Here is a 13,584-nt window from a genome sequence, read left to right as displayed (position 1 = left end):
AGAAAGAAAGAAAGAAAGAAAGAAAGAAAGAAAGAAAGAAAGAAAGAAAGAAAGAAAGAAAAAGAAAAAGATTACTCAATGCATTGATGCATGTGACTAAGGCCAAAATGATCACCCTCTCCAATTCAATACAGTATTAGCATGAGGACAAAAGGCGTTTAAAAATCAATTTGGAGTTATTTCTAGTGGGGATTGCATGATCCTAGCAAGTTGAGGAATGAGAATATTCCCAACATTAACAGGGTACTCTTTTAAGTATTTTCTCCTTTAAGAGCAATCTGATTTTCACAAGGAATTCATTTGGTGGCATTGTTTTGGTTTTAGGTGTCTGTCCTGCCAGGCAGGGGCCATGCACAAGGGCTGCATCTATCTTGAAGTGTGCACAATGGCCTCTCTTGCGGCTCGCTCTCTGTTATTGATCCTTACAGATGCTCCAAGGCCCTTCCCCCACCTTTCTCCAAATCCCAACCCCCCATTCTGAAAGATAGCTTAAGAAATAAGACTTCCTGCCTAGCGACTGGCAGGGCTGAAAGACCAGATTGTATGACTCCACAGATCAGGCCTGCCACAGTGAAAGCTTGAATAGAGTTAACCCTCTGTGAACTAAAACAAAACATTTGTATGCCCAGCTGTGACAAAGGTTAATTTAAATGGACAAGGGCCCAATATCTAAAACCAGGCAACACTTTTTTTACAGTAGCATTTTCACTCACGTCTTTTGTAAGTAGTCTGATTTTGCTTTTTAAGCTTCCAAAGATGATCTTCAGCTGGGATAATCTGTTTTGCTTTACTAGAATTTTATATGGAAGATTCAGTTAAAAATTTTAAAATTCACTTCTTTGTTTTATAAAAGTTCTTGTTTTAGTACCATAAGTTATTTTCTGTCATTGAACAGCTAAGAAAAATCAAAGTTTCAATACTTAATTAAATAAGAACTGAGGGAGAACTTTCTCTTCAAATCTTTTTTCTCTTTCAGAACTTGTAGACTATACAGCACTAAGAGATTCAAGCTGGTTGGAAAAAATATCCAAATCCTCCAGGGCTATCTCTTCCAAACTTATGCAACCCCTGCTCTGGTATCTCCGCCTGCCCTTAAACTCCTATTCCAATGTATCCAGAGCAAATCTTACTTCATAAATGACTCCTTTCTGGAAAAGCTAGTATATCCAGAATACAAAGAATTTCTGTGTATATTGGGGGAAGAAGAGGAAAATTAAAAATAACAGGGCTTGCATGTAACTGATAATTTCTACAAACTTTTTTGTTTCCACTAAGAGACACTAAAAACCAATGAGGTCATAATTCTGACATATATGGCGCTGGGGGAGAATATACAGGGAGTGTTAGGATGAAGAATAACGTTGTTGGAGAGGAGATCAGCCCCCTTCCCGGGGTTTGTACATCCTCAGAGTAAGAGTGAAACTGCAAAGCTGCCGGTGGCAGATGTTAGCCATGCTGCACGGGGCTAGGACGCTTTCCTAGGACTAGCTATTTTACTAGTTAATGTCCTGGAAATGTACTAACTACTTCAAATGTGAAACTCTTCTAGCTATAGCTCAACAGAGCTTGCCTACAAGAAACCAAACTTCTGGCAAAGTCTTAGACTCTATATTTTATAAACACAGCAAACAAATACAGCAAATCTTTAATGCTCAGATTCATCTTCTAGCTGTTTCTTTAACTGTGTATCTGGCCCAAATAATAAAGTTGTGGGGCACTGGGGTTTCTCACACAAGTAGGAGCCTATCTCTGAATATACACATTGCAATACCAACTAGTTGCTATTAATAAAACACACACACGCACACACGAATTTACCCATTTTAAAAACAACCTACTTAAAAAGAAATTAGCAATGGCTTAGTCTTATGCCCCCAACCATAAAATATCTAAATTCCCCCAAAGGAAATGAGGCTGCCTTATCAACGGCCTCATGACCCCAATACTATCTATAATTACAGTACTAAATAAGGCTTTCACAGATGGTGAACTGGATTAAGGAATTTAAAATATAAACAAATTTTGTCAAGAGGTAAACAGAACAATTTTTTAAAATGTAAACTTTACCTAAGGACTGTGATGCAAAATGAGGTTTAAAATTTTTTTTCAAGTCACTGTAAAATTTAAATCCAGTTTTCTTCTTTTTTTGCCTGCTCTTTCTCTTATAATTATCAACCACAACAATCAATTTACTACATTTCTCCCTCACTTTTCTCCAATTCAAAACATTTATAGCCAGTTGCTTACATGAAAACTTGCTGGCTGAAATCTGCTAAGACACAAAAACGGAGTGAACTGCCTCCCTCCTCCCTCAAGGCTACTATTTGTTCTAAGCCTTCAAAGAAAATTTCTAAACCTCAGATTTGGGCCCAGACTTAAACAGTCAGTTCCCTTACCTTCCCATGTCTCCATTTCATGCTTCTGGGAGTCTGTTGAGAAGTTCTATTGCAGCCATGAAGAAACAGAGATTACGGGACAAGTCCAGCTTGATGACCACCCTTCCGACACTTGGCCAATTTCTCTCTTGGCTGGGACTACGACAGTCTTCCTCACAGGTCAGTTTACAAGCCGGTCATGTGATTAGAAAGTTCAGGCGCTAAGGTCACAACGTGTATGGAGTTCGTTTATTACCAAAGGTTATCTAAGTGGAACTGATAGACTTATTTTCTTTTGTTAACAATACTGCCTAGAATGTTTCTCTGAAAAGTACCATGGGAACATTTAATAGGAAATACTCCTCTGGTCTTCTTTAAATTGAGATCCTAAAATTAAAAGGCAGCATTTTAGAAGACTTGGCTTTCATCTAATTTAAAAGAGTTCTAGTACATGGAGTTTTTTCTGCTTTTTCTTTCAAGAGCTATTCTATACTCTATTTTCCTATATTCTGGATTAGAAAATTTAGAGTTGAAATATTTGGTACAAGGAAAAGACAAAACAAAAACTTCATGTTATACATGTACTTTGGGGGGGAGGGTAAGAATGGGATTCCCTGCTTTTTGTCATTATAATAAACAATGACAAGGCAAATTCTTCTGAGAAAATTAAAACGTGGAGCTCTGAGTTATTTTGCAGGGTTCACTTTAATTCTGGCCCTTAATTTCCATGCTCTGGTTATACACACTAGTTTGAAAGAATGTAGGGAAAGAAAACTAGGTCTGCAAAATCCTTTTAGAAAGCACAAAGGTTAGAAATATCATCCCCTGCCCCCAGCCAAAAGCTTAAATCTTTAAAGTAAGCCTCCTGCTTCATTCCCTTAAAACTCCTAAGATTTTAAGCAATCTTGTGCTAGGCCTCCCTGATGGTGAACCACACCAGTAACATAGCAGAGTACGTGCATGCATATATATGATCAAACCTTGCCACACAGCAGCAAATCTGAGCCATATGCTAATGACATACGATGTCAAACATTCAGCTATCCATTCAGATAGCAGAACACTAATCACAGGGCGAATTCCTCAGAGAAGGTGGTATGACCTAAAGACCAACTGATTTCAGGGATAAATTCTTTTTAACTGTGCAAAATGTTTCACCCTATGAAATCTCCCTTTCTCTCTAGCCTAGCCTTGGGAATAACTTAAGGCCAAGCACATTTTATAGCAGTGTTCCAGAAAAAAGAGGAGACCCTTCTTGGGGTGGGAGTGGAATCTGTCACTTGGCAGACATATAACTGAATGGTAAATATTGCTACCACAGTTACTACAGGGTTATTCCAACCGATAGAGACCATTAGGGCCATCTTACAAAGTAGGACCTAAAGAGAAAGTAACCAATGATTTAGGTGAGAAAAGGCTATGCTTTCTTTGTCTGCCTAAAAATACATGTTCTGCCACTGCCACCAAATACCTCACCCCAATACAAACATATCAACCAGTTTTCCCACTCCTCTAAGAAATTAACAGAGATTTTCTTCTCAGCCCCTGTGGAACTTAATGCAGCTCTTATAATTTTAGTAAAGTGACTATAAAAAGAATGAGGGGGAAAACCTGAACAAGGGGAAAGTCTACCAGCAAAAAGCTATTCAATTTGGAACACTCATTCAAAGGGCAGCTCTCTGTCTCCCTGAAGGATACAGGTATATCTAAAACTCAGTACCTGCATATAATAGAGTACATGTAGTAAGCATCTTTGCTTTATTGCACCAACTTTTGGAGGAAAGATGATACGGGAAGCTGTTAGTCTGGCTCCCAGATCAAGACTGAAGCAATGCCCTTGATTTTTAAGGGCAGGTCTTTTTTTGTGTGTGTATTTTATTTATTTATTTGAGAGAGAGAGAGAGAGAGCACATGTAAGAAAGCACAAGTGGTGGAGAGGGAGAAGCAGGCTGCCCATTGAACAGGAAGCCCAATGCAGGGCTCAATCCCAGAACCTGGCATCATGACCTGAGCCAAAGGCAGCCGCTTAAACGACTGAGCCACCCAGGCACCCCTAAGGGCAGGTCTTAGTAATAATCTTTGATATACCCATAAGCCTGGGAACAAATCTTTAACATAGCTTAAGAAGATGGGTAAATCTTTTTTTTTTTTTTTTTTTTTTTAAGATTTTATTTATTTGTCAGAGAGAGAGAGAGAAAGCACAAGCAGGGGGAACAACAGGCAGAGGGAGAGGGAGACTCCTTGCCGAGCAAGGAGCCCCATGCGGGACTCGATCCCAGGACCCTGGGATCATGACCTGAGCCGAAGGCAGACGCTTAACCAACTGAGCCACCCAGGCATCCCAAAGATGGGTAAATCTTAATCTTTGGATATAGAGTCACATTCTTCAGCATCCTCAGTCCCACAGGTTTTTTGTTTTTGTTTTTTAAGTCCTTTATAGGTTCTACTGGGAGGAAGGGGAAATAGAACATGAACATACATCTCATTTGCCACGTGAATGCAAAAGACAAACTGTAAATCTTAACTGGGGGTCCCAGTAAGATTGTTAAAAACAATTGCATATAAGAAAAAGAATTTTATTTTACTTTTAAAGATTTTATTTATTTTGGGGCGCCTAGGTGGCTCAGTTGTTAAGCGTCTGCCTTCGGCTCAGGTCATAATCCCAGGGTCCTGGGATTGAGCCCCGCATCGGGCTCCCTGCTCAGTGGGAAGCCTGCTTCTCCCTCTCCCACACCCCCTGCTTGTGTTCCCTCTCTCGCTGTCTCTCTCTGTCAAATAAATAAGTAAAATCTTAAAAAAAAAAGATTTTATTTGTCAGAAAGAGACAGAACACAAGCAGGGGCAGTGGCAGGCAGAGGGAGAAGTAGACTCCCCGCTGAGCAAGGAGCCCCGATGGGGGACTCAATCCAAGGGCCCTGGGGTCATGACCTGAACTGAAGACAGCTGCTTAACCAACTGAGCCACCCGGGCATCCCAGGAAAAATAATTTTAAAAGATTAAAGGGATTCCTATAATTTATGAATGGGAAGGACAGAAAAGAAAAGAAACCAGTAACATTTTTACTTCCTAATACTAGCTTTGTAATGTAGAAAAAAGTAGATGAACAAAATTCTACATCTAACCATTTACATACTGCATATCTAACAGAATTCAAAAGTTAAGTCTGAATTATGGCCGAATCTTAGTTAATCTTGCAAGAGACTGGTTCCACTTTCATTTTATAGATAGGGAAACTGAAGCCCAATGAAAGGAAGAGGCAGGAGTTGTAAGACCAACAAAGAAGAAAACTAAATATCCTAATCCCTTATTTATTCCATTATACCACATATCTTGAACAGATAAAAACAAACCCTCTTCTTAGATGTTACTATTCAACATTATTTCCCATCTGTTTGTTTATTATTCAAATGGCAGCTTTCAAAGATGACTGAAGATTCTGAAGCTAAAGGGAGGTATCAAGGGGCGCCTGGGTGGCTCAGTCGTTAAACAGAGTTAAGCGTCTGCCTTCAGCTCAGGTCATGATCCCAGGGTCCTGGAATCGAGCCCCGCATCAGGCTCCCTGCTATGCGGGAAGCCTGCTTGTCCCTCTTCCACTCCTGCTGCTTGTGTTCCCTCTCACTGTGTCTCTGTCAAATAAATAAAAAAAATCTTAAAAAAAAAAAATAAAGGGAGGTATAATGCTTGGTCTTTCAACGTAAAACAAGAGAGCCATTCTAATGGCCACACAATCACTGGAATCAGTTCAGACTGAATTTTAATAAGTTTCAGCAAAAGTGCGATGCAAAGTGAAAGCCATGTGACCACTATGATGGAGGACTAGTTAGAAAATCTCTAACCATTTCAGAAAACAAGAAATATGCAGAGAATATTTTAAATTCCTTTTTAACCTTGCAAACAACAAAAACAAGAGTCCAAGGTCTCAGTTTCTCATCTCTCAGATCTTTGATACAGACATCCCCTATGGCAAGGGAAAGAGTTGAATTCAACTGAACAGGAACAAGGAAACACAGCCAGGTGAAATCCATACTATCTAGGACTAACAAGCAAACCTCCTGAGTGCAGAAAAATAACAACAAAGAACATACTTAGATATGATTTCCAATTTTGCCTTTTATCACAGAGTTGGAGAAGGGAATTCATAGTTCAGGAAACAAGAAACAAAAAAACCCCTCAGAGTTGGAAACTAAAAAGATTTCAGAAATTAGGATTTTTCATCCAATTCTACAAATATTAGTTGAGTGTCTCCTATAAGCTAGGCACTATGCTGCCTGAGATAACTGAAATTAATATGATGTGATCCTAGCCCAGGAGGTGCTCACCATCTGCTGACTTCTCCAGCATCATTTCTACCACTCCACACTAACCCACTTACAGTACAAACATACTAAACAGATAACTGACAATAGGATGTTATGAGTGGTGTAACAGAAGTGGGTACCAAGTGTTAAGAAAACACAGAAGAACGTATAATTCATTAGATTGGAGTGGGAAGCCATAGAGGGGGCCTTACATTTGAGCTGAACCTTGTAGTTCTGCAAGTAGACAGGTAGCAAAAGTATTTCAGGACTTGAAGGGATGAGTAGAACTGGGCAGATCTCAAAAGACTTTTTAATATCTACGCAATTAAATCAGGAATGAAATCTATATGCAGAAAAGTAACATGACTGGCTTAAGGAAGAAAAGACTACAGGGTGTGATTTAAAAATCACCTTATATATAACAACCAAATACAATGTATACAGTTTATTTGGATCCTGATTTGCACAAATCAAGTGTAGAAAGACTTTTTTTTTAAGGTAATGTTTTATTTATTTTTTTATTTTTTTAAAGATTTTATTTATTTATTTGACAGAGAGAGACAGCGAGAGAAGGAACACAAGCAGGGGGAGCGGGAGAGGGAGAAGCAGGCTTCCGGCTGAGCAGGGAGCCTGATGTGGGGCTCGATCCGAGGACCGTGGGATCATGACCTGAGCCGAAGGCAGATGCTTAACGACTGAGCCACCCAGGCGCCCCTAGAAAGACATTTTTGAGACAATCAAGGCAATTTAAATATGGGTAGGGCATTTAATTAGATCAGTTTCCCACCCACAGATTGAAGAACCTGGAAAGAGTAAGCCCTCCCTCCATTAAAAAAAAATCTCCATAGGGGCACCTGGGTGGCTTAGTTAAGCATCTGCCTTCGGCTCAGGTCATGATCCCAGGGTCCTGGGATTGAGCCCCGCATTGGGCTCCCTGCTCAGTGGGGAGCTGTTCTTCTCCCTCTGCCATTCCTCCAGCTTGGGCTCTCTGGCTCTCTCTATCTCCCTGTCAAAGAAATAAATAAAATCTTTAACAAAAAATAATTCTCCAATCAAGATTTTGTATGTAAAATTGTAAAGTATCACAATCAAGAACAGATTGTAGTATGAATAAATTAGTCCATTTTGGATGAAAAAGAACCAGATATACAGTTCAAACAAACAAAATATATACAAACCAAAACGTAGCCAACTATTATGTCTCCTGAGAGGTCTGAAAAAGTTGGAATTTAGTCATCCCATATAGCACGCCTGCCTTTATCTTCTTCACAATTAAGACCCAGGCCAAGCCAGAGAATAATGGAAATAAACACTGTAGCTCTGTATATAGCAATAGCTCAAACTGTTACTAAGCTGCATGTGCAAATGAAGTTAAAAAAAAGAGAGAGAGATTTAAGTAGTAAAAACAAGATTTAGGGGCAGGTCAAGTGGACAGAGAACCTTTCTTTTTTGGGGCTTCTAAAAAGGAAAACCACTTGAAGCCGTAGTTTCTGGACAGACTCTGGTCTCAACCCGGACTTCTCAAATGGTTTCATTTTCTATCCACCCATCTGCCTAACCCAGAGGGGGGGAAAAGTCAGATAACCAAGAGGTTTCTGCCAATAAGTAATTAAGTTCTATGTAAGAGAGGAATCTGGGCAAAGGCCTGTACGGTACACCACCACTACCAATAACTGTCGCATAATCTCATCTATAGGATAAAGGTCCACACTCCCCACACCCTTTACAACCCAGCCCCTGCTGATCTCTCTAGCTTGATCTATCACCACTCTGTAAGTGCACATCACTCTAGCCATACTGACCCACTTGTAGTGCAAGCATGCTTCTATTCCATCGGCCTGGAATAACTCTTTTTACTACTTCCTTATTGCTTCCACTACCACTTACTCATCTTTCTGGAATCAGTTTAAATATCACCTCCTCTGTGAGGCATTCTAAGACTCCATCCTCTCGGCCCCCAAATCAGAGTCAAATCACACCTTTCTTCCATTCTGCCTGGATCCCTAAAATATACCATGACAATACAAATCACTTAGTATTTTTATTTTATAGTTCTATCTTCCTTATTCATCTGAATGTACCCCCCAAAGAATCAAGCCTTGGTAATCCCAGCGTCCAGCCTTGGGTTTAGCAGATAGCAGGCATTCATAAATGTTAAAGCAATCAGAAGGCTCTTGGTGTATGTGTTGTGTGGGTGGGTGGATAGTGTGCAGTTCGTTTGTTAAACTTAATCATGTGTTAATATTCTATTTAATTTCCACATTTTCTCTTTTACCTTACTTCATAGGAAGTTTTTTCCCCTGGAAGAACTCCACTTCAGAGTCCTTTATGTGTCAGGCCCTTTTTGTTTTCTATGATTTGTAAGCCTATGTGACACTGAATCTTCCAAAAAATAAAGGTCCAGCACTGGTTGTAAAAGATTTCTAGCCAGTATGTCCTATTTGCGGAGTTCCTATATTAGTGTGGAGTCATATGTTGCTGGTGATCTTTTGATTGACATGTATATCTTCTGTTAGATTCCAAGTTACATGAATGCAGAGACTGTGCCCCTTATTCTTGTTCACCATTATATTCCCAGTGTATTCTCAGTGCCTGACATAAAACAGGTGCTTAATGAATATTTGTTGAGTAAAGGAAGGAAGAAAGGAAAATAGTTACACTTCAGAGAGCAGGAACATGGAAGAAGAAAAGAAAATGTCAGGAATACAAATATTCACAAAAAGGGTTACACTAGGCCACTCCTGCAAAGCTAAAACCAGTTCACCCAGCCTCAATTCCAACTTCAGTAAATCCGACTCATACACACAGCTCTTCTCTAATTGAGGGATTGGGTGTAATAAATCTGAAAACCAACAGGACCGGTTGTAAACCAGCCAAGTGGCAATCCTACCTGCAACCAACCCCGTTCTTCCTACTCTACTAGAGATTGAACCTGACTCTCTAAGGATATGCACAACAAAAAGAGAAAGCAATAGGGGCTTCCTAATCTTGCTTTGGGGTAGAACAGTGGCTTCTGATAGCAAAGAAACTGATTTTTATCAAACAAAATATAACACACATAATCCTAATCTGAGTCAACTACACATAGCAGTTGAGCCCTATCCTGGGTCCTGGAGTCATGGATTGCTCCCCTGAGCCTTACATCTTGATATACCTAGCTGCCTTCTGGGCATCTCCACCTAGAGATCATAAGCACCTCAGACATGTCCAGACACATCCTCTCTCTAAAACCTGCTCTTCTTTCTGTGCTCTCTGTTTCAGTGAATGGCCTCAATTCCCAAGCCAAAAGGACTCTTTCCTTGACTCCTTTCTCCCCTTTGACCTCACCCACATTCAACCAGTCACCATTCCTCTTTTCTGTCCCCTCAAAAAGCTGCCAAAATAGCCACTCTTATCAAAAATGGGACAATTTAAGTATCCTTTTAAAAAAAGTTACAATTAACAGAAGCACAAATGTTTAAATCTGAAATTATTAATGATTCTAAAAAAATTAATTTGCCACCACTGAAAGACGTTAGGGAACCAATACAGCATTTTGAAAATTTTTACATAAAAGGGGTGCCTGGGTGGCTCAGTCGTTAAGCATCTGCCTTTGGCTCAGGTCATGATCCCAGGGTCCTTGGGATCAAGCCCTGCGTCTGGCTCCCTGCTCCTGGGGGAGTCTGCTTCTCCTTCTCCCTCTGTGTGCGTGCTCTCTCTCTCAAATAAATAAATAAATAAATAAGTCTTTAAAAACATTTTTTTTTTATATAAAGGGAAAGAATCATGCCTTTCCTAGGTGAAATATACCACAGGGTAATAAATAGCAATGGAAAAATTTCTCTCCATAGAAGCATTGCAGCAAATAAATGAACAAAAAATACTGGAATTAGAATATTACTATGAAATAATAGATCCTAGATATTGACTACCAACAGCTAAAATAACAAAAAAAAAGAGCAAGGCAGTAATACATCTTTTGATGTAAGAACTCAACACGCCCATGAAATAGTAGTCTTGCCAAAAAAGTTGAATCTGAAGATGGTCAAGTCTCTAGATCCAACTACTAAAATAAAAAAACTACTACAAAGGAACATGGTCAAGTCTCTAGATCCAACTACTAAAATAAAAAAACTACTACAAAGGAACATGTTCATCTACAACATAAAGATGCAATTAGCAAAATCTGGGCTGTGGTAAACTCAACAAGACAAATTACTCAATCTCTTAAATTAGAAGGAAAAAAAGATGGAGGAGAAATCTGTAGCTAAAAAAAAATATTTTAGAGATATACACTGGAATATTAATGGATGAAATAATATCATACCTAAGATTTGCTTCAAAATAATATGGAAGGGGAGAAAGTGAGTGGATGTATGGATGAGACAGAATTAGACACTGGATGATAGCTACTGAGGGTGGGTACATGGGTTCATTATATTACTTTATGTATTTCTATGTATGTATAAAATATAATAATATAAAGCAAAACAAACAAATTTCCTGAATCCATATATTTATTTTCATCTCCACTGTACTATTCTTGGCCACCATTATCTCTCATCTGGTTTATTTCAAGAGCTTCATTATAGGTATGTCTTGTTAGTTCCTGTTTCTTTCTACATCTCTTTTCTCCATCCCTGACTCATCATACCCCCACCCCCCATTCCATTCTCTACTCTGGCTGCTTTCTAAAACTCAAATAAAACCCTGACATTCCCACTTCAAATCTGTCACTGCTTTCAGAATAAAACACCTTCCCAAGCTTACAAGGGCCTTCGTGATCAAGCCCCTCGTCAACCTCTCCATTCTCTCCTCATATTCCCAAATGCTCTAAACAAATAGTGTTATTTGCAGTTTCCCCAATGTGCCTTTGCATGTACTGCTCTTTCTGCCTGGCTAGTTTCCATGAATTATTTAATTCTCAGCTAATTCAGACATTACAATCGTCAATTCTTCCCTGCCCTAATGGTTCTAATCCTATTAACTTTTACAATTTCATCTTTTCGTATGCCTGCCTATCCATGGATTTGTGAATATTATAAGAACAGGAACAAGATCTGATTCATTTCTGTATTCCTGGTACCTACCACAGAGACTAGCACAAAATGGATACTTGATTCACTTTTGATGAATTGGGGGGAAAAAAAAGCCTAGGCTTCCAAGAAATCCACAATTCTACAGAAACAGCTAATTAAAATAAAAAGCAGCCTGAAATTACATGCTTTGGAGTTAGACAAAATCAAATACCAGGTACACGACTTGCACAGGTTTGATAAATTTCAGCAGGGCATTGTCAATTCTCTGAGCTCAGTTTCCATACCCATTAAATGGGAACAGTGACTCCACAGGGTTACTGATTAAATAAGTACACAGATCAAAGAAACTAGAACTATCTTTAACAACACAACACAATGCTCACATATCACAGAAGATTTAGCAAACTCCAGGAACCATGAGTTTTGTGCCCTCACTTTCCCACTGGAAGCCTGTCTAATTCCACAGGCTTGGTCATCCTTCCTATCAATAGGGTCAAACTACCACTGCTTGGCAAGTTGAGGAAAGGGGCACTGCTTCCCTGATACTTTCCTACTACTTGCTGCATCTCTGTGTATATTCACTCATCTTCCTCATTGACGAATGCTGAATTATGATCCAATCCAGGGCTTTGGACTCAGAATTTTGCCAACTTGACCTTTAAACATGTTGACTAAAAGGAACAGATATATAGGATACATACTCCAGCACAAGGGACAATAAACCTATGCTGCTCCAGCACATCTTGAAGCTGGAACTCAACTCCCATTCTCTCATGTGAAGGACTACTGCTTAATAGGAAAACAGAATAAAAAGGGTCGGCACAAATTCTAGGGTTAAATCTAGATTCAAATTTTGGATCCTGCTTTTATTTGCTTTATGACTTTAGGTAAATTGCATAAGTTCGGTCTCAATTTCCTCATCTATAGAATGACTTAATAGTACCTATTCTATAGTCTCTGAGAACTAAAAGAGATAATGTTGGGTCACCCGGCTGGCTCGGTCAGTGGAGTGAACAACTCTGATCTCGGGGTTGTTAAGTTCGAGCCCCACACTGAGTGTGGAGATTACTTACAAATAAAATCTTTAGAAGAGATAATCTTATGAAAAATGTTTAACACGATGCTTGCCATACAGTAAGTTAATATAATTTAGGACAATATTTTTTTTTTAAAGATTTTATTTATTTATTCATAAGAGACACAGAGAGAGAGAGAGGCAGAGGGAGAAGCAGGCTCCCCGCCAAGCAGGGAGCCCAATGCGGGACTCGATCCCAGGACCCTGGGATCATGACCTTAGCCGAAGGCAGATGCTTAACCATCTGAGCCACCCAGGCACCCTAGGACAATATTTCTTAACAATGTTTCTTAAACTCATAAGCCTCATGTTGGGCATAGAGCTTACTTAAAACACAAAACCAAACCAAACCAGAAAACAAAAATATATAAAGGAAAAAACACCCTGAATCTCACTACCTAGACAGAACAACAAGAAATATTAGTTACATATTGGTGTATTTCTGGTATCTTTTTTTTCTGTGTGTATATATAATACTTGAAGATCATTATTTTATATACTTTGTCAAGTATTGGACTTCAGGCAGAGCAAAGGACAGTCAGTGATTCCTGAGAGGGGAAACATAGAGGACTGCACAGAGAATGTGACTGAGATCCGCAGAGGGCTTTCTTGAGTCTGCAGCTGAGGACAAGTCAGTGCGTGTGTGTGAGGAAAGGACACAAGGCTAGGAAAAGAACCACCCAAAAGGAGTAGAGGAAATGATTTTGGGGGCTAATACAGGGCCAGAAATAGTTCTTGTTCTCACCAGCCAGAGTGGAAAATTTTCAAGATGAGAATTTGTTTCCTGAAGATCCTGGTTAGTATTCATATATCCCTGA

General features: G+C 39.4%; 1 protein-coding gene across 3 annotated transcripts in view; it reads right to left on the bottom strand.

The window, feature by feature from the left end:
* The window catches only part of NR6A1 (nuclear receptor subfamily 6 group A member 1), a 228,664-nt gene that overhangs the window by 67,626 nt on the left and 147,454 nt on the right, over positions 1-13,584 (bottom strand). Inside the window, exon 1 of one of the 3 annotated variants that reach the window (XM_035015830.1) lies at positions 2,397-4,272. The exons of the other annotated variants lie outside the window; for them this stretch is intronic. Coding sequence (XP_034871721.1) covers positions 2,397-2,412 — 16 coding nt within the window. The 5' untranslated portion in view covers positions 2,413-4,272. Of the gene's footprint in view, positions 1-2,396; positions 4,273-13,584 lie in introns of those variants that run through there. 3 annotated transcript variants of the gene reach the window in all.

Source organism: Mirounga leonina, unplaced genomic scaffold, assembly GCF_011800145.1.
Source record: "Mirounga leonina isolate KUSES-001 unplaced genomic scaffold, KU_Mleo_1.0 Mir_170, whole genome shotgun sequence".
Lineage (NCBI taxonomy): Eukaryota > Metazoa > Chordata > Mammalia > Carnivora > Phocidae > Mirounga > Mirounga leonina.
Note: the sequence above shows the minus strand (reverse complement) of the source record. Positions and strands in the feature narration are given on the sequence as shown.